At 35.6% G+C, this 26,558-nt stretch overlaps 1 protein-coding gene across 1 annotated transcript in view; it reads left to right on the top strand.

The window, feature by feature from the left end:
• Nucleotides 1-21,305, top strand: part of tubgcp3 (tubulin, gamma complex associated protein 3) — a 32,222-nt gene extending 10,917 nt beyond the window's left edge. Inside the window, exons 8-22 of the mRNA XM_048196458.1 lie at nt 438-563; nt 2,141-2,209; nt 2,792-2,924; nt 3,080-3,246; nt 7,177-7,287; nt 8,792-8,900; nt 10,789-10,978; nt 11,111-11,246; nt 11,349-11,417; nt 15,543-15,678; nt 15,785-15,873; nt 15,966-16,097; nt 16,205-16,345; nt 17,798-17,914; nt 19,915-21,305. Of these exons, the coding sequence (XP_048052415.1) occupies nt 438-563; nt 2,141-2,209; nt 2,792-2,924; nt 3,080-3,246; nt 7,177-7,287; nt 8,792-8,900; nt 10,789-10,978; nt 11,111-11,246; nt 11,349-11,417; nt 15,543-15,678; nt 15,785-15,873; nt 15,966-16,097; nt 16,205-16,345; nt 17,798-17,914; nt 19,915-20,076 (1,887 nt within the window). The 3' untranslated portion in view covers nt 20,077-21,305. The remainder of the gene's footprint in view (nt 1-437; nt 564-2,140; nt 2,210-2,791; nt 2,925-3,079; nt 3,247-7,176; nt 7,288-8,791; nt 8,901-10,788; nt 10,979-11,110; nt 11,247-11,348; nt 11,418-15,542; nt 15,679-15,784; nt 15,874-15,965; nt 16,098-16,204; nt 16,346-17,797; nt 17,915-19,914) is intronic.
• The last annotated feature ends 5,253 nt before the right edge of the window (nt 21,306-26,558 follow it).

The following is a 26,558-nucleotide window of genomic DNA, read 5'->3' as shown; positions in this document are numbered from 1 at the left end:
CTGTCTTTGAGGAAGAAATGTAAAAGAACTGGTTGTCTGATTAGAAACCGTTTGCTTTGAAGAAGTCTTGCTGACCTTTCCAATTGAACACTTGATCAGAGGCTGAAATACGCCTTTTATTAAACGCTATTAAAGAGTTTTTGTGTTGAATGGAACGGATGTAGCCCATAAAGGGCCAAAATAAGTAACAGTCGAGATTAGCTAAAGCCATTTCTTCAAAATGATAGAAAAGTCTTTGCCACAGTGTCACAAGGGCAGATTACTGGCCAGTTCACAGACAGAACACATTAAAACTTTGATTTCACACACATTTCTACAGCAGATGTTTAACTTATAAAAACCTTCAGTAGTTTTTCTTGCAGTCCATTGTTAAGTGATCATTAACTGTTCTGCATGTTGTGAAGCAGCAAATAACAGTATTTTTTTTCCCTTTGTAGGTTCCACTGTGTAAGTCTCTGAGAGACACTAGCAGCAGGCTGGCAGAGCTCGGCTGGCTCCACAATAAAATTAGAAAATACACCGATTCCCACAGCTTGGATCGAGCCTTTGGCTTAGTCGGACAGGTAGGAAATGTGACATGACTGGCAGTGAACACATTATATACAACCTTAACCCCTACACAGATCTTATAATGCTAGATTCTACATTTTATTTATTTATTTATTTATTTAGAAAGAAGTTAATACTTTTGTTTCACAAGGATGCATTAAAGGCACAATATGTAAGATTGCTGGATTAAAATATCGAAAAACCACTAGAACAGTGTTATAAATTTTGTTGACTTGTGTACTTACATTATCCCAGATGTTTCCAAGAATGTTTAAATCCAGAGAAATAAGAAATTTTAATCAGGACACGGACCTGTCCGTGACGTCGTACTTGCGTTATCCTCAATTTCAGGTTTTATTTTGTTGAAACAATGGAAACACCAAAGATACTTGAATATTTTATACATTTTATAAGACAAGGGAACAACTGTTTGGTTACATTTATAGACAGAAAACTAATCATTGTTATATAGCTTAACACTGTTAGTTTTATTGTTTAAATCTTATTTTCATGATTTTCCGCAAATACCATGCCTCAGAGAAAAACACTATTTTGTCAAGTGGCTAACATAGCATAATCAGATGTAGCAATACAGCATTTTCTCCGTCATGCAATATGTTTTAAAATTAATTGCATGTCATTTAACAATACAAGCCATCCATTTATTAACATGATATTCTAATATGGATCTGGCTTACTGCAGTGTAACAAGTGTCTCACAGCAGCCACCCAGGGAACGCACAGAGGAACGTTATAACATCATTTTCAACACACTCAAATGTATCTGATATGTTACACAGCCTTGTGTTACCTCATACGCTTGACCGGAAGAAGTGAAAGTGGTGACTGCGGCATAATAAAAGTTCTGCTGCTCTAGAGCCGTGTCGTGTGTCTCACTCGTCTCTCATTAGCAATCGCTCCAGCGGCCTCGTTCAGCTCCCACAGCACTCGACCCAGCACTGCTTCATACTACAGTGACGTTAATAATCTCACCCATGAAAATGATTTCATGAGTCCCATCCTGATTCTTTTCCACCGGCTGTGAGGTCTCCCATCTCCTATGATTCCGCGCTCAAACTCGGCGTCATCAAGCTACGACTTTATGAATAGGTGACATCTAGTGGCGAAAAAATAAATATTGTGCCTTTTAAAATTATCAAAAGTAAAGACTATTACATTTTTACAAAATACTTCTGTCTGAATGTTTTTAACATTGCTAATAATAAATTATTCTTGAGCAGAAAATCAGCATATTAGAATTATTTCTGAAGGATCATGTGACATTGAAGACTGGAGTAATGATGCTGAAAATTCAGTTTTGCATCACTGAAATAACTTGCATTTTAAAATATATTAAATAGAAAACAGTTATTTTAAATTATAATATTTCATAAGTACTGTTTTTACTGTATTTTTAATCACATAAATGTAGCCTTGGTGAGCAGAAGAGACTTTTAAAAACGTTTTAAAAATAGTACCGTCCCCAAACTTTTGAACGGTAGTTTATGTTCAGGAATAATTCAGGAAGTTTGCACACTACAATTTCAGTAACACTTTTATTTTGTTCTCTCCTCTCACTGTTAATTCTCAGAGTTTTTGTGCTGCGTTGCATCAAGAGCTGAAGGAGTACTACAGATTGCTGTCTGTACTTCATGCACAGGTGAGTATGGGGCGGCACTTAATGCGTAGAGGAGAATGTGTGTGTTTGACCATGAAACATTAATTTGATCAAGCCCCCTTTCTGCTGCTGCTTCATTGCTGGAAAAATCTGCTGGATAATATAGTAAAGTTTTCAGGACAAAAGCTTTGTTAAAGTCCGCATGAAAAACAGAAGTTGCGATAGTCTATTCCTCCCGATTGTGAAGTATATCCGAGTGGAACGGCTTCTCGAACAAGAAAAAATGCAGAATTGATTGAAACGTTGGATGTTGTGGTTTGCTATTGCAGTGATGTCATCTGAGTAACAGGTTGCACAAGTAAACACGTCATCAGAGAAGAGAAGAGATGTTGCTGCAAGAGGGAGGGGATGTTATTTTGATTAAAGATTATGAGAGCTTGTGATTTTTTTTTTTTTTTAATTTAATGATTTGTACAGATAAATCATTTACAGTAAATACTGCAATATTCCATTAAAAAATAAGCATCAAAAGCAGCTTGTGATAAAGACGCTGAAACAACCGAGTTTAAGAACCAACACCATATCTTTGAAAAAGGAGTAACAGTCGTCTGTGTGTGTGTTTAGCTCCAAGTGGAAGACGATCAGGGTGTAAACATGAATGTGGACAGCAGTTTGACTTTGAGGAGATTGCTGGTGTGGACCTACGACCCCAAAGTTCGGCTGAAAACACTAGCCGCCCTGGTGGATTACTGCCAAGGTTAGTGTATGCAACTCATTTAAAAGATACAATCTGCAACACAATACACTTGAAATGTATTCAGCATTAAAGTCAGACTCCTTATATTTCACAGTAAAAAGGTGCATTTAGCACAAAGATTTTTGATATCTGCCTTACCCTGGTTTCTCTCAAAGGGCGTAAAGGAGGAGAGCTGGCCTCAGCTGTACACGCGTATGGAAAGACGGGTGACCCCCACATGAGAGCGTTGATCCAGCACATCCTTGGTCTGGTGTCCCACCCTATTCTTAACTTCCTGTATCGCTGGATCTATGACGGGGAGTTGGAGGATACGTACCATGAGGTCAGGACATACACACACACACTGCTTTTCTTTGCAAAGTCACTCCCAGATATCCTTGTTAGAACATACTGTATGTGTTCAGACTGTAATGAATTACTTGAGCAGTTATTTTAGAGTCAACACTGCAAACATGTGTACTCTATTCTTTACTTGCCTTTCATGTAGGCCAGGGCTGAATATTCACAATTTATTTGCTATGATTTTGCTTGCAGTATAGAATTAAGGGACTATTGCAATGATTTTAATTAATACAAAATTTTGTTGTTAAGTGTCCTGAAGAGTGTCACTAGCTTCACAAGCCTCGTATCTCAATCAGGAGAGTGTTAAGACAGATTTTAAATAACTTCATTAGCCATATAAGAGTTTGATTCACTTGCTTTTTTTTTAATATATTTTCAGTTTTCATTTAAATTTTAGCAATTTTTTTGTGCTTTTGTCATTGTTATGTGCTTTTCAGTTTTTTATATTTTTATTTATTTTTTATTTTTAGTATATTTAGTACTTCAGCTTATTTTATTTCAGTTAGTTGCCAAGGCAACATTTCTCATTTTTGTTTAAGTTCTTAAAGGTGCCGTAAAACGTCTTTTTAAAAGATGTAATATAAGTCTAAGGTGTCCCCTGAATGTGTCTGTGAAGTTTCAGCTCAAAATACCCCATAGATTTTGGGGCATCATTAAATATGAGCCGATTTAGGCTGCGGCCCCTTTAAATGCTCACGCTCCCCGCCCACGGAGTTCGCGCTTGCCTTTAACAGCATAAACAAAGTTCACACAGCTAATATAACCCTCAAAATCGATCTTTACAAAGTGTTCATCATGCAACATGTCTAATCGCATAAGTATGGTATTTATTTGGATGTTTACATTTGATTCTGAATGAGTTTGATAGTGCTCCGTGGCTAAAGCTAACATTACACACTGGAAGTTGTGTTTATGAATTATACAGACTGCAAGTTTTTAAAAATGAAAATAACGACATGACTCTGATCTCCGTGAATACAGTAATAAACGATGGTAACTTTAACCACATTTAACAGTACATTAGCAACATGCTAACGAAACATTTAGAAAGACAATTTACAAATATCACTAAAAATATCATGTTATCATGGATCATTTCATTCGTTATTATTGCTCCATCTGCCATTTTTCGCTATTGTCCTTGCTTGCTTACCTAGTCTGATGATTCAGCTGTGCACAGATCTGGATGTTAATGTTGTCTAATGGCTTGAACATGAGCTGGCATATGCAAATATTGGGGGCGTACATTAGGGCTGGGCGATATATCGCATGCGATTCTCACGCGCATTTCGTCAGTAAAGCCGGTTCCCTGATTACCTCTAAATCGCCATCACCTGCTTTAAAATGGAGCGCGGAGAAGCCACACAAAATCGCGTTCAGTATCGAAGATGAATCGACTTCGATAATGAACCCGATTTTGCGTGGCTTATCAGTGAACTACGGCTTTGTCTATTAAAAGGCGCTCCATTTTAAAGCAGGTGATGGCGATTTAGCGGTAATCAGGGAACCGGCTTTACTGACGAAATGCGCGTGAGAATCGCATGCGATATATCGCCCAGCCCTAGCGTACATATTAATGATCCCGACTGTTATGTAACAGTTTTTTAATTCTAGGGCACCTTTAAGTCCCTTGGTCTAATTTTGTTTGGACCCCAACATTCTTTAAAATATCTTCTTTTGTGTTCTGTACAAATTCAGTCATACAGATGAGATTTCTATAAGGAGGAGGAAACAATGGAGTTTGAGAACTCTTGTTATTTAACTATGCCAAGATAAATTCAATTTTTAATTCTAGGGCACCTTTAATGTTTGGGGTTTTTTTTTTTCTTTTTTTTCTTTTTTTTAGCTTTATTTCAATTACTAATTTTTTTATAGTTTTAGTAAGCATTAACAACACTGGTTCAAGACAGTCAAATGTAATGAATTGATTTAAAACTCTCATTGAATGATTAGTTGCTCAAAAATTTTCATAGAAGTCTCTTACAAATATTCTGGTAATCGAGTAATAGATAGATTATTTTGACAAGTAATCAGATATTTTATGGTAATAAAAATAGATCTAAGCAAAAATAGCTTAAAATACACATATAGTAATGAGGCAATAATTTTTGGTTCAAATAAAGTATCAAAAGCAAGTAATCATATGGTTTTATAGAATAACACTGTTAAAATGCATAATATAAATAATCAACTTATGTACATTACGTATTCTAACGAATGCCTGCAGAGGGCGGCAATGGCTTGGTGTTGTTACACTTTACAGCAGATCAAATCCCTGTTTAATTTTGGCCAAATGACATTTAATTAGCTCACCCAAAAATGAAACTTGTATCATTTACTCACCCTCAAGTAGTTCCAAACCTGTATGAGTTTCTTTATTCTGTTGAACACAAAGGAAGATATTTGGAAGAATGTCGGTACCTACACAAACTCATCAAAAAGGCAGAATCTGTCGTGGGCTCTGAGCTTGGTACTTTGGAGGACGTGGTTAGGGACAGAATGCTGGCAAAGTTGCTGGCGATTATGGACAATGATGTTCATCCCCTCCATAAAACTCTGGACAAACTAAGGAGTAGTTTTAGCAACAGGCTTATTCAGCCTCGTTGCTTGAAGGAACGATATAGGAAATCGTTCCTGCCTAGTGCTATTAAAGTATTTAACTCATCTATCTAGGACAGAACGGTGTTAGTTAATTCTAAGTGCTTACTGACTGTATCAAGCTGCCATGACAATTTAATTTCCCTTTGGGGATTAATAAAGTTTAAATCAAATCTCGCCCTCCATTTACTACCATAGTAGGGAAAAAAAATGATGATAGTCAGTGGGGGTGGGTGCGAGGTCTGTTTGGTTACTGACATTCTTCCAAATATCTAGAAAGAAATTTATACAGGTTTGGAACTACTTGAGGGTGAGTAAATGATGACATAATTTTCATTTTTGTCTGAACTATCCCTTTAACTTAGTCTGCAATATTTGGCCACTTATATACCACTTAAAAATACCAATTAATTGATGCGATGTTAATAATTAAATAAAAAAAATAACTATATCGTTGTTTGTTCGTTCCACCATCTAATGGGCGCTGATCTCAGGCCAGTGCCCTTAAATTTACTCTGTTGGCTTGTGCACAGTTGCAGTCTGAGAAAACGGCTGCACTTGAGTTTGATTTAGATTTCCAGACACAGTGAACCACAGTCTCCTACACACAGACACCCAGATGAGGACAAATGAGGCTGCGCTAATGGGCCCTTCTCCTTCCACTTTCTCTGTGGCCTTCTGTCTCTCTCTTTCTCCCACTATCACTCTCACATCTGCTTCTCCTTGTCCTCCACCATTACTAAATAGTGTCAATGAATCTTTCTTTACTTAGTCTATGCCCACTCAACTAAGTCTGAAGTCGTAGGGCGTAGAAGAGTTATCGCCCAATCAACTCCCAGCTTCCTCTCCACACGGGCACCAATCAGACGCTCCTGCCTGTAATCACAGGATTTAATCTCACCCTCACTGAAGTGTAACAGGCTTTTTTCACAGTGTAAGCAGTGTTGAGGGTGGAGGTGACGGAGAGGGTTATATCACTAATGTACACTCTCTTCCTGGGCCGAAGGTTTACGAGCTCCTCGTTTCGCTCAGCATCGTTATTCTCAGCAATAGTCATTTTAATAGTTGCCGTGTTGAAAGTCCTGATGTACTCTTCTACTTTCATTCTGTGTAATTACCACAGAAAGGTCACTGCGTTACAGCAACCAGTTGACCAGTCAATGGAGGTCATTTATTTGTCTGCAGTGATTTTCATCAGCGTAAACATTATGAGATTGTATGTGTGTGTTCCAGGCCGTAGCATAAGAACTTTCTAAAAATCAAACAAAAGAAAAGTTAAGAAATCCTTCTGACAATCAAAATGTGTGTTCAGTTCTTTGTAGCATCTGACCCAACAGTGAAGACGGACAGACTCTGGCATGACAAGTACTCTCTGAGGAAGAGTATGATCCCATCCTTCATCACCATGGACCAAGCCAGGAAGGTACAGCACTTATATCATCGTAGTACATTATGTACTTTACATTGACTTAGGGGTGGGCGAAATTACATTAACGATAATTATTGCAATATAATTTTTCTCAGTATCAAAACGATATCAAGTGTTCGATATAATGTTTCAGTCACACGGACGGACCATTTATCCGCTCGGCTCAAAGTTCAAACAGTGGCGCAAGCTTACTAGAGAAAGCACTAAACAGCGCTGTGAGATTCAGCGAGAAACACTTGAATTCAGCAAAGAACACAAATGTCTCAGTGATTTAAGCTAGTTAAAACCAGATGAAATGGCACTGACAAACAGGAGAATCACTGAGCAACGATATTAGAAGTCAGAAGGCTTTTCAATTTCAAATTGCCATCATTTACCATGTAACGTTACTTATTGTAGTGGCACTAACTGCACCATGACATTGTGGCAGAAATATGGGATATACATATCGAATTTTATTATATTTTAGGGTAATGGAATATAATTACAGTAAATTTTGTGTAAGCTATAGAATTTGCATTTATATTAAATACTAGGCTAAAATTTTTCATACAAATACCATAGAAACCATATAGTTAAATTTTTACCATGTTTGTGTGTGGTTTTGACTGTTGTTGTCATGGTCTAAATGTATGCTACTATAGATGACCAATGGTTAATTTTAATAAAACTCAATCAGTCAGAATATTTAAATTTTACCATTAAAAAAAAATGAGGTTGTTACAATTTTTTTACAAATGTTACTGTTTTTGTTAATGAACCAATTTATGCTCAAACTTCTATGACTGTCAACTCAAGCTACTGTCAAATGTGTATTTTTTTAAAGAGAAAAAACATGTAATATTTGAAACAATATCACCCGTTAGCACATGCTGAAACTAAGAATTTTTTTCTATTAAAATATTTATTTTTGTTAAGGAAAAATGACAAGTGTAAAGAATTCAAACACATGAAGTGTTTACCATGTTCTGACAATAAAAGATTGGTTTCTACAACTTTAACTTAGGAGCAAAAATCTGCCTTTAAACTTGACAGAAATAATGATTTGACATTTTTTGTGATAATTATCGATATCGACTGATAGGAAAATTTTTATCGTGATAAATATCATTGTTAAAATATTAAAAAATACAATGTTATATAATGATATAATTGTTTTTGAATGCATTTATTATTATTTTTGTGGTCATTTTATAATATAAGTATTATAATTATTATGCTCATTTTATCAAGTTTATAAGTGTGATTGCTTTAAGTATATTATAGCACGCCTCTCCTCATGTTTGACCTAACCTATATCAACCAACCAGCACACACTAGGAAGTAAGTGCCTATGAGTTTTCACAGCCAAGCAGCACTCACGTTTTCTTCATAAATGGCAAAAACCCAGTTTGATTGTTTAATGCAAGACATTACCTAAGAGTGATTCATCATCAGATTGAAATGAGCATATAATGATGCCATCTGATGTGTTTTCTTCATTTCTGCCCGTCTCCAGGTGCTACTCATTGGCAAATCCATCAACTTCTTGCATCAGGTTTGCCACGACCGGACACCGCCGGGAAAGATCATGCCCGCATCCAAATCCACTGACTCTCCCAAAGATGGTGAGTAAGCGCTAATGTAGTTACTTAAAATAGCTGCATTTATGCTTGCTAATGCGATATTTGTGGCCATAATGGCAGCTAATAGTAAAATAACCTGCTGAAAGTGAGGGATGGAGAAACAGGGGAGAGAAGGATTGATCTGTTGTGGAGGAAAGTGCTGTTTTTGACTGCCCTGTCTGTGGTGTAGTTGTCCATATCGATGCTGGCTGTATTTAACGTCTTTTCTAGCATGGTTAATCAATGCTCTTAGCCTCCAACGTACATTTCTGTCCTTCAGTGTGATTCTAGAAGGTTCTTTATTTTCTGGTGTTCTGTCCTTCTCTTTCTTACTCTGCATTGACTTTGTCTGTGTTACTTTTTCTGGCCTCAAAGCGGTTTGCTCTTTACACGTATATCCTTTGTATAACCTTGCAAAAAAAAAATAAAAATTGGCATGATTCTGCAGTCGCAATGCAGTCACGTTCACCATAATTTTGTAAACCTTTTATATAGTCACATCCAAGGTTATTATAGTTTCAATTTTCCAGGTATTTTCTTACTTTTTTACTGTAATACCATTATGAAATGTACTTTTAATCTAAGCTTTGTTATAGTTTCAGTATTTGTTTTAATAGTTTAAAAAAAAAAAACATTTTTTTTTTATGCCCCCAGGTTTTAGCCTTTTATAGTTAAAGAATCACTTAACTGACATATTAAATTAGTAAAAATCTTACTTTTAAAACCTTCTTCACATTATAATAAATGCACAGTAGCTGTATCTTGCATATGAAGGATGAAAAAGTAACAAAAAAAAATCACAACTACAGGAAACAATTTATAAGGTCAGTGCATCTGCCACAAGATGCTGCCTGCTTGTTGCACGGGATTGCGGGTATGCGTATAATTTTAGTCATTCCCACAGGTTTTGCACTTACACCTAAAGCAAGCATGCATACATAAGGCCGCCTTTCAAACAGCTCGCGAGTACCAGACTGAGTTCTTTTTTCTTTTTTGTGGCTTATTGCGCTTAAACGGTCAAATACACACACAATAATGTCAAAATGCCCGTCCTGGTCCGTTATGTCTTGAATGAATGTGAACAGAAATAAAGCACGTGTATCAGTATATTGGATTCATTAATTCGGTCTTAAAGTGACAGCAGCCTAATAAACCTGCTGCTGTCTGTGTCATTAATGGCCATCCTTTGTTTATTTATTTTATTACTGACTGTTTACTTTTGTAAATTCAATTCAGAGTTTGGAATCAAGCTGCCTTATGCTGTGTGTAATTATATTGCCACAAAGTTACCCCATTGTAAAAACAAAAATGCATAGAGTGAGCAAACATTTAGGGCCGAGATAATTGTAATGGTAATTGATCAATATTTATATGTGAATAAAAGCCTGAATTAAAATCTGTTCATCATATAAAGCAATCATATCTCTTGAGAAGACTTGGATTAAACCACTTGATTCATATGGATTACTGTTACGATGTGTCATGTAATCTTTGAAGCTTGAAAATATTGATTACCTAGACTTTAAATGGATGGACAAAAAAATATGTATATGACAGTTTTTCCCCATGGTATCGAATATGATATTGAATATTGATATTTTTCAAGGTATTGTGATGCTGTTTATTACTATCTAAATTTAGTTTTGTCTTTGTCCTACTTTTAATATATCATCTCACTGCTCAGTTGCGTCTTGCATGTGAAATATAAGCTTGTAATAAATATCTGCCAATGTTTGTCATAAGGATTTTCCAGACTACTATATTTCCATAAGGGTATTTTCAGACTTTCTTTCTTGCTCTGCCTCATTTTTTGCTTCATTTACCACTTTTCCTTCCTCCTTTTTTCTCTCATGCTCTTGCTTTCATTTAATGCCCTGTATATCTTTCTCAGCGGCAGAATTGTTCACTGATCTGGAAGGGGCCTTTCAGAGTAAGATTGATGCTGCATATTTTGAGACCAGTAAGTATCTGTTGGATGTGTTGAATAAGAACTACCAACTGCTGGAGCATCTTCAGGCCATGAGGAGATACCTGCTGCTGGGCCAGGGAGACTTCATCCGACACCTCATGGACCTTCTCAAGTGAGTTTGTTTGTGTAGCTTGACCATGAATGTGCTTGATTTCATCAATGATTTATATCCGATCTTTCTCCTTCAGTAAGAACATTCATTCTTGGAGTCATCCATCTCTCTTTATCTCTCGCTTTCTCTCAGGCCAGAGTTGGTGAGGGCTGCCACCACTCTTTACCAACACAATCTAACCGGTATCCTGGAGACCGCTGTCAGGGCAACCAATGCCCAGTTTGACAGTCCTGAGATACTAAAGAGGCTTGATGTTCGGCTACTGGAGGTACTGAGAAGAAACTGAGCCAAACAAATAGCTGTCTGGTGGTAAATTTCAGTATATAATTGTGTATCACAATATATGGATCTGGTGTCCTGTTTTGTCCAGGTTTCTCCTGGGGACACTGGTTGGGACGTCTTCAGTTTGGATTATCATGTAGAGGGGCCCATTGCCACGGTAAATTTTCGTCATCAACACAGGCAGCTGGAGTCCACACACACCGTCTGCACCCAGCATGATTGTTCTAGCCCATTTAGAACAATTTTGTCATAATCTACTGCTCACATAAGTTACATAAGCAGGTTCAGCAGGTTACATAACAAACACTAATAATTTAATTACTGTTAACCTGCAACTCATTCTGGTCATTTTTGACCTGGAAGAGATTTTGCATAGTTTTTAGCAGAGGTGTAGTCAAGACCCTGACCGAGGCCCATTCAAGAATCAGGCAATAGATTTCAATGAACCAAGATGATAAATGTATTGCAGCATTGATTTATAATATTCAGCATCCATTAATGAGAAGTTATTCATCTGATACAATATGGGTTTTGTTGAAAAATATTAAGTTATGACTATTTTATAAACTTACCTTCCACCTGGAATGCAGAAATAGTTTGTGTTAAAAGGCTAGTTCACCCAAAAATGAGAATTCTGTCATAATTTACTCACCCTCATGTCATTCCAAACCCATGAGACTTTCGTTTCTCTTTGGAAAAGAAATGAAGGTATGTTCAATGAAATCTGAGATTTCTGTCCCTCCACTGACAGTCTATTCACCTAAAACCAATCCTAAACTTTCATAAAGAGATCATAAATTCCATAGTGGTTCTAGTAGTTTAATCAAAGTCTTCTGAAGAGACACGATCCACTTTATGTGATGAACAGATTTAATTTAGGCTGAACTGTACTTGCTTGACGTGCAAGAACAAACCTCATTGGTTCTTGTGCGTCTATCACACATGCTTGAGCTTCCGATTACCAAATTTTGAGTGCTCTATGTATTGGTGCTTTTGGGTAATGTTTTGGGTAATTTTTTTTTATTAAAAGGAATAAAAAAAATAAAAAAAAAAGATTAAAAGGGATTTGAGGGAATTAACGAAAGTAAAACAAGAATGCTAAAAATTACAGGTCTACACTGCGTTCCAAATTATTATGCAAGAGACAAATCAGTAAGATTTCTGTACAATAAACATTCAGATTTTAGTTTTTCTAAGAAAATGTTTGTTCGTTTATTTATCCATGTCTTTTTAGATAACTGGTATCAATCTCAGACAAAATAATTTGCCAGATCTCAGGAAACCCTACTTAGAGGTTGTTCCGCATTATTAAGCAAGTCACAGTTCTCATGCAATATGGAGAGGAAGAAAGATCTTTTTGAAGATGAAAAGCATGAAATGGTGCAATGTTGTGCAAAAGGCATGAAAACAATTAATATTGTGTGAAACTTAATGGAGATTATCGAATTATCATAAGATTTGTGAGTGATTCAGAGCACAGCAGAACTCGGTCAGATAAAGGCAAATTGAAGAAAGTTCCTGCTAGGGCTGGGCGATATATCGCATGCGATTCTCACGCGCATTTCGTCAGTAAAGCCGGTTCCCTGATTACCGCTAAATCGCCATCACCTGCTTTCAAATGAAGCGCCATTTAACAGACAGAGCCGTAGTTCACTGATAAGCCACGCAAATATCGCGTTCATTATCGAAGGCGATTCATCTGCGATATGAACGTGATATTGCGTGGCTTATCAGTGAACTACGGCTCTGTCTGTTAAATGGCGCTCCATTTGAAAGCAGGTGATGGCGATTTAGCGGTAATCAGGGAACCGGCTTTACTGACGAAATGCGCGTGAGAATCGCATGCAATATATCGCCCAGCCCTAGTTCCTGCCAAAAAAATGAATTGTATTATAAGGGCAGCTATAAAAAAAGCCAGTGTTGAGCAGCAAACAGGTATTTGAAGCTCCTGGTGTCTCTGGAGTCTCGAGAAGCTCTCCATGCAGGCTGGCAGTTGTGTGTAAAGATGCACTTTAGCCACTCCAAACCAAACCTCACAAAGAGAAACATTTACAGTGGGTGTAGAAATACATGAAGACTCATTTTTAAATAGTTTTATTCACTGACTAATGCCGTACTACAATGGATGGTCTAAATGGATGGATTTCTGGATGGTTGGTGAATGGCCACCACGTTCCAACAAGACTGTGACGTCAGCAAGGAGCTGGTGGGTGATGATTTGTGCTGGATTATTGGGAAGTGAAATGGAGGGTATTAAAATGACTTTTGCAAGATATGTGGAGTTCATAACTGGCCATTTTCAGCTATAGTATAAAAAGGAGGATAGTGCATAATACAATGCACTATTGTACCATGCACTATGCACTATCCCATGCTGCAAAAAAACACCACAGCAATAAAACTGTTTGAAAATGTATTTATACACCCACTGTAAATGTTTCTCTTTGTGAGGTTTGGTTAGTGGTGTCTAAAATGCATCTTTACGCACAACTGCCAGCCTGCATGGTGAGGCTCTCAAGACTCCAGAGACACCAACAGCTTCAAATACCTGTTTGCTGCTCAACACTGCCTTTTTTTTATAGCCGCCCTTTTAATAAAATACATTTTTTTGATAGGAACTTTCATTAATAAGCCTTTATCTGACCGAGTTCTGTTGTGCTCTAAATCACTCACAAATCTTATGATAATTCGATAATCTCCATTAAGTTTCACACAATATTAGTTGTTTTCATGCCTTTTGCACAACATTGCACCATTTCATGCTTTTCATCTTCAGAAAGATCTTTCTTCCTCTCCATATTGCATGAGAACTGTTACTTGCTTAATAATGTGGAACAACCTCTAAGTAGGGTTTCCATAGATCTGGCAAATTATTTTGTCTGAGATTGATACCAGTTGTCTGAAAAGTCATGGATAAATAAACAAACAAACATTTTCTTAGAAAAACTAAAATCTGAATGTTTATTGTACTGAAATCTTACCGATATGTCAATTGCATAATAATTTGGAACGCAGTGTATTGTAGTTAAGTAATCAATATAAACTATTTGCAAATAATATATATATTTTTTTTAATATCTAATGTCAAAAACTGTGAATGTTTCTTGTCTTGTTACATTATGAATTACATTAATCATCATATAATCAAATAATAGCATGTTTTCAATTCAAAATGGCGAAATTTCATAAAAATGTTGAGAAATTTGCATCACTGGATGTAACTGTCGGTCGCTGAATATTTAAATCATAAAACAGTCGTCAAATATTAAATGTTTAGCTACTTCCTCGCCACATCCTCTTTCACTGCTAAAACGAAAGTGTCACATTGGAATTTGCACTTGTCTTCTGTGAACAGTAAGCCCTGCCTTTGATTTGATTGGCCATCTAGGTCATTCCTTATGAGAGTGATGAGCGCTGTAAGACCGCTGAGGCAGACCTGTCTAAAAATGTAACTTTTAAAACTTTTTTGTCATCCTAACAACAAACAGAGCTGTGCATAATGGATTAACATGCAACATGCTGGCCTTGGCTGTTGCTGACTATTTTAATCTAGCTGGTTTGGTGTCTCGCGTCGCAAATCCAATGACGCTGGTAGTGACGATTCTCTCTGAATAATCAGTAATCTGCAGTGTTTACACATCACATTTTAGTATCGGTACGGCTCTCTTGGAATCTCAACCGAGGTGGTACTAAAAAACATACCAGGTACTAGGTACTGTACACAGTGGGAAACCCCCTCCCCAAATGTGAGCTGTACCGAGCCACACCATGCAGTGGAAAAGCACTAAATGTTCGCTGATCAATGCTTATATGTGAATAAAATCAAATTTGTTCATCCTATAAAGTGATTATGTCTCTTTGCAAGAGTGGATTTAATCGCTCTATTTATATGTATTTCTTTTGCAGTCTCTTTTTGAACATTTTGAATTGAGACTTTCAATGGAGGGACAGAAATCTCCCATATTTAATTAAAAATATCTTCATTTGTGTTCTGAAGATGGAACAAAAGTCTTATGTGTTTGAAATGACATGGGGCGAGTAAATGATGACAGAATTTTCATTTTTGGGTGAGCTAACCCTTTAAATGTAAACTACACATTTTCATAGTGTCCGTTATAATGTTTTGATGTCTAAATTAATTTGTTGTGTTTAAAATTATTGATTTTATTTTTAATTTATTTAGACAAAATAATACCAAATTTTAATATCAGCCTTTAATTTGTTATATCGGAATGGGCAAGAATTTTTATAATAGTGCATCCCTTTGTCATATCGGCATCAGGTGTTTACCCGTGAGTGTATGAGCCACTACCTGCGTGTGTTCAACTTCCTGTGGAGGGCTAAAAGAATGGAGTACATCCTCACAGACATCTGGAAGGGTCAAATGTGTAACGCCAAACTGCTGAAGAGCATGCCGGGTGAGTGCACTTTTCATTCTGTTAGATGTTTTAGAACCAGCCCTAACTGTTTGTGAGATCTACCTTTCTCAGCAGACAGATAAGATGTCTGTTGTGTATTTGCCAGAGCTCTCAGGCGTACTGCACCAATGTCATGTTCTCGCGTCCGAGATGGTTCACTTCATCCATCAGATGCAGTATTATATCACATTTGAGGTACGTCCCTCTGTATGTTTGTCTTTTTCTTGTTTCTCATTCAAGCAGTTGAGCTGTATTATTAATTGTATTGTGTGTGTGTGTCACTGTAGGTGTTGGAGTGCTCTTGGGATGAGTTGTGGAATAAGGTCCAGCAGGCTCAGGATCTGGATCACATTATAGCAGCTCATGAGGTTTTCCTGGACACCATCATTTCTCGTTGCCTGCTGGATGTGAACAACAGGGTACGATGCACTTACACAGGGTGATTGTGTACCGGTGGTGATCCCTCATACTTGTCCTCATTTCCGTAATTCTATTGTCCTCTGTGTGTGTGTGTGTGTGTGCGCAGTCTCTGTTGAATCAGTTGCGCGCAGTGTTTGATCAGATCATTGAGTTCCAGAACGCTCAGGACACACTGTACCGCTCCGCTCTAGAAGAGCTGCAGCTACGCATCCAATTTGAGGACAAGAAGAGACAGCGAGAAGAGATGGTATGTACAGAGAGAAAGGAAAAAAGTGCTTTTCCACCCATTAAATGCAAGTTAAAAAGATGATGATATTGCAATCATTGTGCTTCCTTCTTTAATTTTGACTAGTGCTGTCAAATCGATTAATCGCATCTAACATAAAGGTTTCTTTATATAATACTATGTATGTGTGTGTGTGTATATATATATATATATATATATATATATATATATATATATATATATATATATATATATATATATATATATATATATATATATATATATATATATATATATTATAATATAATATAATATAATATAATATAATATGCACACACACATTATCTAAACACAAGCTTTTATGTTAGATGTGATTAATTACGATTAATCGATTTGACAGCACTTGTTTTGACACATTCTGTGAGGTGAAATGAGTACATTTACCAGCCATAAATATTTCTTACTGGCCTTGAAGCTCAAATAATGCACATTTTTGTGCATTATTTATCTATGATCTATTATCATTATCTATGAAAGAACTAAAGTAAAAGTATGAACTTCACATTTCTACTTTAAAAACCTTACACAATATATTTCTATTGTAAATGCAATACTTTTAACAAATATTGCTTATAACAAATTTTTTATGCATATAGACTTTTTTTTTTTATTATTATTTTTTTTAAGAAACTAATGCTTTTTTTCTCTGCATGGACACATTAAATTGAACAAAAGTGACAGTAAAGACATTTTATACTGTTAAAAAAAAGTCTTTTGAACCTTTTATTCATCAAAGAATCCAGAAAAAAGTATCACAGTTTCCACAAAAAAATATTAAGCAGTACAAGTGTTTTCAACCTTTATAATAATAATAAATGTTTCTTGAGCAGCAAACAGTCATATTAGAATGATTTCTGAAGGATCATGTGACACTGAAGACTGTTGTAATGATGCTGAAAATTCAGTTCCATCACAGGAATAAATTATAAAATGCGTTCCAATAGAAAACAATTAAATTCTAATAAAATTATCAGCAAATTACTTTTTTTACATTCTTTTTTGGTCATATAAATTAAGCCTTGGTAAGCATTAAAAGACTTCTTTTAAAAACATTGTTAGACATTTTATTGACCCCAAAACATTACATTTAACTATATGTTCAAAGAAATCTAGGCTTCTCATAGCCCAGAGCATTCCTAATGGTTAAGTCACATCTTCAGAGTGTCCAGCACTGGAAATAAGAGTTATGATCCACTCTTTTATTTGACTCTGGAAAGTGTCCATTAGCAAATGTATAGGTCAGAGCCAGAGTGGATGCTCCTTTTACGGGGGACGGTGTTTATTTTCTTTTGCCATTGATTTTTTTTTCTCTTCTCGTGTCAGCTAAATTGCTGTTAAAGTAAACAAAGGCGAAAAAGAGTGACAGAGTGTGTCTTTTTTGTGCTTGTTTATAGCTCTGTTTGTGTATTTCAGGGCGAGTGGGGTGTAACAGCAGAGCAGGAGGCAGAGGAGAACAGACGTGTGAAGGAGTTTAAAGACACCATACCAAAAATGTGCTCTCAGCTCAGATTACTCACACACTTCTATCAGGTACCCTAAACAGCCTTTCATACATTTTAAAATGCTCATCCAATAAACCAATATCATTTCATGCATGTGTGAAAAAGCGCTGAGCCAGCAGGTATGAGTGCGAGAGAACACGCTTAATGGTGTTTAGTAGAGCATTTTATGCTGATTTACACATTACATATGCTATGGTCAAACACTTAATGTGAGTCTCACACGGTTGCAGCAAAGCGTGTCTGTACTCGCCACATATCATGCTGGATAATACTGTAATGGGGACATTCATAATTTTTATATGAACATATTTTTCTAATTAAAGCCCATATTGTAGTTAACTCTTAATTCTGGGAACTACATTTATATGCTTTAGAGCTATTGGATTATTCATGTATTATACCTGTAATCAGTATACATCAGTAAGACATGCACATTCTTTTCTCACTGAGATATGAAACGTACATCATTTGAATATTTTCAAATTTAATTATTAATCAGAATTGTTATGCAAACGTGTGGATGTCTCTTTGCAGTATAGCAATATGTCTTGACAATTACTGATAATTATTTTTATTTTTTTGGCTGATATTATCAATCTGTTTATAATCCATTTGCATGATTGGAGTTAATTTTTTTTTATGTATATTTAAAAATATAATGCATGTTTAAAAAATGACATCTATTACAGTTGAGTTTATAGGAGTTATAGAATAAAATGATAAATTATATTTTATATCAATTTATATTAAAAATTATTAATACATATTTTTGAAAACAATTTGAAACCTGACGTAAAAATGGTTTATTATTTGAAATGGAGACAAATAAGCTCTGAAAAGATTACTGTAATGAAAAGTTTGGTTAGTTGTACTGGATTGTAATTGTAATTTTATTGCTGATATAAATACTTCTGCATATATTACAGTGGAGATCATAGGAGTTTAAAAATTATAATGAATATTAAGAAGAATAAATGTTTGAAACCTGACAAAAAATTGTTTACTATTTGAAACGGAGGGAAAAATAAGCGCTGGTATTATCTGCTTTTAATACAAACCAATACTGATAATTTCAAAATGGCTAATGTTCAATAAATTATAGCATACCCCTCTGAATTTATTTAAAGGTCCCGTTCTTCGTGATCCCATGTTTCAAACTTTAGTTAGTGTGTAATGTTGTTGTCAGAGTATAAATAAAATCTGTAAAATTTTAAAGCTCAAAGTTCAATGCCAAGCGAGATATTTTATTTAACAGAAGTCGCCTGCATCGAACGGCCAGTTTGGACTACATCCCTCTACTTCCTTCTTTAATGACGTCACTAAAACAGTTTTTTGACTAACCTCCGCCCACAGGAATACACAAGAGTTGCGTTTGTTGAGTGTGTTTGTCGCCATGTCGTCGAAACGCTGTTATTTTCATCCCGCAGTCCAATCACCGGGTCTGATTCCGGCTCAAATTGATAGGGTAAAATTAAAGACATGTTTACAATAACACTGAGCGCGTGCATCTCCACGTTATGGTAAGAGGCGTGACCTTTCCGGGACCTTTCCGCTAAGCTGCTGTCGAATCACAACACAGGAACCGCTGGCACAATCAGAACTAGTTACGTATTTCTGAAGGAGGGACTTCATAGAACAAGGAAGTCATCAGCCCGTTTTTATGACAGTGGAAACAGTGGTATACAGATAAGTAAATTATGTGAAAAATACTGTGTTTTTTTACACGCGAAACATGAACACATGTTATATTGCACACTATAAACACAATCAAAGCTTCAAAAAACCACGAAAAAGGGACCTTTAAATTTATTTTATTTATTCATTTCGGGACAAATCACAGTACATGTACTGTAACATTATTAGCTTATGGATAAATTTAATCTGTTTTCCTTGGATGGCAGGCACAATACCAAGAGATAAAAATGATCCCTTGTCACTTTATCACATCACATGACATTTTACAAGTGCCTGAAGCTCCAGCCCTGGATATAACCCAGAGATGTCTTCTTTCTTTCTCTTGTCCTTTAGGGCATAGTGCAGGAGTTTCTGCGGCTGCTAATGACCTGCTCTGATGAGAGTCTTCAGTTCCTCAGTTTCCGTCTGGACTTCAACGAGCATTATAAGGCCCGTGATCCACGCCTGCGGCCTTCGCTAGGGGCCACTAGAGGGAGACGAAGCTCCAACATCTGACCGTGCAGACTTTGGGAAAGTTAATGTTATTTGGTTGCCTGTCAAGAGACTGTTTATTAATAGGGCTACTCAGAACTCTTCTGGCGCTCTGTAAGAAACTCATATAACAGGGAAATTGTTTATAAAATATGCTAATTCAATGTCATGGCCAAATGATTTCAGTCACACACAATGGACTATCTAGTGGTTTTACAGTGTAACTGTCAGTAGCACAAGGTCGCAGGTCTGTTGTGGTTTCTTTTCAGTTGTGTAGTTAATGTGTGAATACTAGTTTTTGTTTTGTTTTTGATGTGAAAAAAATGTGTTTACAGTTCTGGTAATATTTAAGTCCATTTGTTATTGAGGTTTTTGTCTTAATTTTCTTCTAGTGCCCTTTCTTTTTCACTTTGAAGTGAGTTTGTTTGTCTTAAAGTCTCCAGATGTCAAGAAAATACAAATCTGATTGGCTGAAATGTCCGTTTAATTTCTCCTCTGGTTCTGGATCAGTGTTGAAAGAACCTTTTTCCTCTGAAGTCCATTTCCATTATTATATATATATTTTTTTTTTTGTTGTTGTTGTTGTTAAGTTTGTAATTATACAGGCTGCGACCTTTGTACTGAGTGTAAAAAAAGAGGAACCTTAAACGTCGACCAGTTCTTTAATTTATATGAATGGACCTGTTAAATTACATGCACTTAAATGAACTACATGACCTCTGTAAGATCCTGTAAACTCACCTCATTTCATACATGTAAAAACAATTACCCACAATGCTGTGTGATCTTATCGAGCCTCAGGTTGATTCTGTGAGGACATAGTTACTATTCTGAAGTATTGGATCATTATGGGGAAGATTATAGATTACTGTTGTGGTGTTTTTCCCTTGTCTCTCCCATGTTCATGAAATGTATTGATGGAAGTGGCTTGGTAAAGCTGGTGAAAATCTTTCGGCCTAGCTCCTCCCCCGTAGTGCGCACTTACACGGTGAAGATGAAAATGGACCGATGAATTCATTTTGTCCTTGGATTCAGTGGAAAAGATACCGAGGTGTCGCTGGAACTGTTTTTATCTGTATTTTAATGTGTCACAGGGAAGCGAGGGTGAAGCAGAGTTAAATGATTGTCCGTTAAAGGGTTTCAGACTCTTTCTGCATTGTATAGCACATGTGTACAAAGCAGAATTCAAAATGAACAAACATCTGTCATTCTTTTCTTGAACAAATAAACCTTTTTTATAGTAAAAAAAAAAATTGGGTTGCTCTCCATTTCCTTTCCTGTTTAAAATGCCAGTATCAATAAAGAGCTGGTTCATAATGAAACCATGGAAGCAAGATATGTTATGACTTCAATAACTTTTAAGGCTTAAATTTAATATTTAGATATATAACTATTGAACAAAAGAACTGTGACAACCTTATTTAACTGAATGCCTTGGTGAAGTTGGTATATTTGAGTTCACTTCAGGCTTTCCGTTTTGTTTTTTGCCTAATATTACACCTAAAATAAAACAAACTATACAGCCAAAAAATAACTAACGAAAAGCTTGGTTATACATAATTGATTGCAATTGTAAATTGCATGTCAAGTCAAGTCATCTTTATTTATATAGCACTTTTTACAATGCAGATTGTGTTAAAGCAGCTTTACACTGATAACTGGTATATAATTTTGGCTGGACAGCAGCTCTTAAAGAAAATGGTGTCATTGTCCATCTTAAGTAAATTCAGTATTGATTCATTCCGTTGTAAGGATCAATAGATATTAATTTAGTTAATTTATATATCAGCACTGGAGTAAACAGTGATGTCATCATCCAGCTCAGTTCAGTTCACATACAATCGTGTCAATGCAGGCAGATCAAAACATTGTTGAATATCAAATTTCAAGTCAAATGTCAAGTGTCCCCAACTAAGCAAGCCAAAGACGATAGCGGCAAGGAACCCAAAGTCCAACAGGTGACATCAGGTGGCAAACAGGTGTTAAATGGAGAAAAAAACCTTGGGAGAAACCAGGCTTAGTCAGGGGGCCTGTTCTCCAATGGCCAACAGTGCTTTATTATGAAAAATGTCAAGGCAACTATCATAAGTCCGATGGGATCGCAACAGTCAAATGTATATTAAAATGTTTATGATACAAGCTCATGCTTATGTTACATTTTAGTTTTGTGAGTTGTGAGTGGTTACTCAAGTAGGCACTTGTTTCATGACTTTTTTAAAGCAAAAGAAGCAAAAAAAACAATCTTTTTTTTTTTTTTTGTGGTGCAATGTGTGGTCCAACCAACCATTCTGACACAGATTTTTTATTTTTATTAATTTTTTGTTTATTTATTCTTATTGCAAACTCCAAAATCACAGAAATCAGGGGTTTAAACTGTACTCAGGCGTGTCCCTGTCATAACCATGTATCCGTATTCATGGGACTTGTCGGTAGCGAGCTAAACAGTGCTTAGTAGTTTATATGAATCGCTGAAATATTATTTTTTAGTTCAATCACGTAATCGCTCAGTCAAATATTTTGTATAATAACTGTATGAACCGTTATCCATAGCAACATACGAGCACTACTGTATTTTCACATCTATCCTATCAACAAAACGCCAGTTAAAATCCATTTGGCGCCATTTTGTTAGTGGAGGGTAAACTGTAGACGTCACCGTCGACCGTTAGGACTGCGGTCACGCTCACTGAGTGGCAAAAGACTGAGCGGCAGCGTTGGTTTTCAGCGTGAATGCTGCAAAAAACACACAAAAAACATCCAAAATGGGAAAAAGCTTTGCAATCAACTGTACAAATAGCTTTGACACAAAATCGGAGTTATATATTTAAAAACTGCTGACAGCTAAAGAAAAAAGAAGCAAATGGATTGCTGCAATTCACAGAAACAGCTGGACTCCAGCAGAGAAACATGGATTTGCAGTTGGGTCAGTGACAAATATGGTGCGGCAAGATGAGAAATTAAAAAATCTTTTAAAAACCTGTTTTAAAATCATGCATCAGGTACGTTAAAATGTATATATTGTGTCTAAGTTGATTTTATGTTGATAAAAAAGACATTTGCACAATTTTTTACTAAAGTTAAGAATGAATGTACCTAAAAATGTCAAATGGTGTAACCGCCAAAGAATGAGTAATATTAAATATTTTATCCACCTAGATGGCATGTAAGCTCACTTATAGAAATATATACTTCAATTTAAAATATCAAATGAAAAATAATTTTATTAGTTATCTCTAAATGTAAATTTTAATGTGTTTTTGCAATATTTGGTGGGACACATGCTGAAAACACATCTGATTTCTAAATAATCTTTGACAAATTATGTTAAAATTGTTTAAAGTCATGTTATTACACTAAACTAGATGATAACATTTTATTCCACATTAATTTTTCTGTATATAATTATATTTTTTATGAAAAATACTGGTTACGCCAATTGACACAAACCATTTACACCACCTGACCATGTTGCTTCTACAGCCAAAGGCCATTGTTTGTTGAACAAATTGACACTGAAAATCAAGCATGACAGTCAGCAAGTTAAGTTAAGTGGTTTCAGTGATGAAAAACAACATCTGGCAACAAGAAATAATCATAGTACTGAACAGTGAAATCATGTCTCATATATTTTACAGTTAAAGGGTTAGTTCACCCAAAAATGAAATTTCTGTCATTAATTACTCACACTCTTGTCATTTCACACCCACAAGACCTTCATTCATCTTCAGAACACAAATTAAGATCATTTTATCTCCCATAGAAAGCAACGAAATTACCCCTTTCAAGGTCCAGAAAGGTACTAAAGACATCGTTAAAACAGTCGACGTGACTGCAAAGGATCAACCTTAATGTTATGAAGAGACGAGAATACATTTTGTGTGCAAAAACAAAACAAAAATAGCAACTTTATTAAACTGTTTTGTCTCTTCCCTGTCATTCTCCTATGCTGTTGACATGGTAAACAGTGCAGAAACTCCAGGTTTTACGTCAGAACACCAGCTCATTATTGGCCGGGTCCTGCATCAGTCTCACACGCATGCGCTGTGCTGATCACGTGATGTCATCTGAGCTGAGGGCCAATACTGAGCTGGCATTCGGACATAAACAAGGAAGCCTTCACCGTGTTACTGCGTCACCTACATGAGGAGAGTGACAGGAAGAGAAGAGATTGTTGAATAAAGTCATAATTTTCATTCTGTTTTTGCGCACAAAAAGTATTCTCATCTCTTCATAACATTAAGGTTGAAACACTGCAGTCACGTTGACTGTTTTAACAATGGCTCTACAACTTTTCTGGACCTTGAATGTGGTCATTTTGTTGCTTTCTATGGGAGATTAAAAAAAACCTCTCAGATTTCATCAAAAAATATCTTAATTTGTGTTCTGAAGATGAACAAACGTCTCACATGTTTGGAACGACATGAGGTTGAGTAATAAATGACAGAAATTTCATTTTTGGGTGAACTAACCCTTTAAGGAACAATATCTAATAACAATAAATCATCAAAGTGATGATTTCTTAAGAAAAAAATATCTGATAGCAGGATCAAAATTCACTTGTGCTCTGTGATGAGCCACTGTTTCCTTGCTTGAAACTATATCGATTTATCTATTGGGGGAAGAGGGGCTCTGTTATGTCATTTTAATTATAAAATATTAGAAATTTAATGAATTGTATTTTATAGATGTAAATTGTAGTCTTTGGTTAAATGCACAATATATAAGACTTTTGGATTCAAATATCAAAAAAACACTTGGACAATTTTATATATTTTGTTGACTTGTGTACTTATATTATGCCAGATGTTTCCAAGAATGTTTAAACCTAGAGAAATAATAACCAGGACACGAGCCATGTCCGTGCGTCGCCTATCAATGACATCATACCCACGTTAACCTTGGTTTCCGGTTTTATTTTGTCGAAACCACAGAAACACCAAAGACACTTTAATATATTATGTGTTTTATTAGACAGATGAGCAACTGTTTGGATACATTTGTCGACAGAAATCTAATCATATTATATAGCTAAACACATTTAGTCTTATTGTTTAAACCTTGTTTTCTTGATTTACTGTGAGTACCATGTTTTACCAAGCCTAATATGGATCTAGTTGACTGCAGTGTGCAACAAAGTGTCTCATAGCAGTTGCCGAGCGAACGCACAGAGTAGCATAACAAATGTGAACACACAAATGTGTCTAATATGATAAAATAGAGCTGCTTTACCTCACATACGCTTGACTTGAAGAAGCATAAGCAGCGACTGCGGCATAATAAAAGCTGCTCTTGATACGTTTGACGCGCTTATCTTTCGTTAGCAATCACTCCATGATTTTAGATTACTTACATTTTTAAGTGAATGGAATAGAAATATGCATTGAAGCTAAACATTTCAATGTTAAACATTAATGTTCTAAACATTAATGTTGTGCAACATAATTATATTTTATTTTACTGAATTACAGAGCTTTAATAATAAAGTTGTGGTTAAAGCACCACTTCCTCAAAAAAATAAAACATTGAACATTTGAAAATAGTTCCAAATTGTAGTTTAGTTTATATTACATCTTTAATCAGCACCATAAACTAGTGATTTTGACTAAATTTGCCCCTAACAGAAAGACTTGTAATAGAAGTCAAATGGTGTAACCGGTTACACCACTTGACATTTCAATTTAAAATCAAATTTGACAGGTATTATCATGGACACCTATGTAAGCACATGGCCTTGTTGGAAATATTTCAAATGTAATTTTTAAAGTCAATACACATTTTTATAATAATGATGAATTATCAATGTATTCATGGGGTCATACCATTTGACATGTATACCTAAGAATACCTAACCATACCCTAAAAATGTCAAATTATCTCATATTTTAAAGACAGTTACTAACCTTTGCATGCAGCATTTAGTGTCACCAGGGGTCCCTCTTTGTGATATAATTTCCTGTCACGTGGTTTTCTTGCACAATATTAACAAAATGGCTCCTTGAGTGGTGGTTACACCACCTTGACACTTCAGGAATTTGACTTGACTCCAATGATTCCCCAAATTATTTATAATATTCAGAACAATGGTGTTAAATTTATTTTTATTTACTATTAAATTGTTCTAATGTAAGATTATGCCAAACTAGATTATATGGTGTTTTATTGAGAATTTCACCTTTTTTAAACAAGATCAATTATTTGGTACCAAGTTTTTACGGTTACACCACATTGACATTTTTGCAATCAATCCCAAAATATTCTCTCAAAATTGATTAAAACCAGAAATTTTAGACTTGGTCCTCCAAAAAGAGAATGTATGTAAGTAATTTGTTCATTTATTTTGCAATTTTTACCCTTTTAAATTTAACTAAAACTATAAGGACACAAAAAAATGAGCGTCACGTCATTGACCCAGTTATCATTTTGTGTCAAAATGTTGGATTTTGAGGTAAAATCATACCGTATATATTGTATTGTTATATATTGTGTTGACAACTCATCATATTTTT

Source organism: Megalobrama amblycephala, linkage group LG7 (assembly GCF_018812025.1).
Source record: "Megalobrama amblycephala isolate DHTTF-2021 linkage group LG7, ASM1881202v1, whole genome shotgun sequence".
Lineage (NCBI taxonomy): Eukaryota > Metazoa > Chordata > Actinopteri > Cypriniformes > Xenocyprididae > Megalobrama > Megalobrama amblycephala.
Note: the sequence above shows the minus strand (reverse complement) of the source record. Positions and strands in the feature narration are given on the sequence as shown.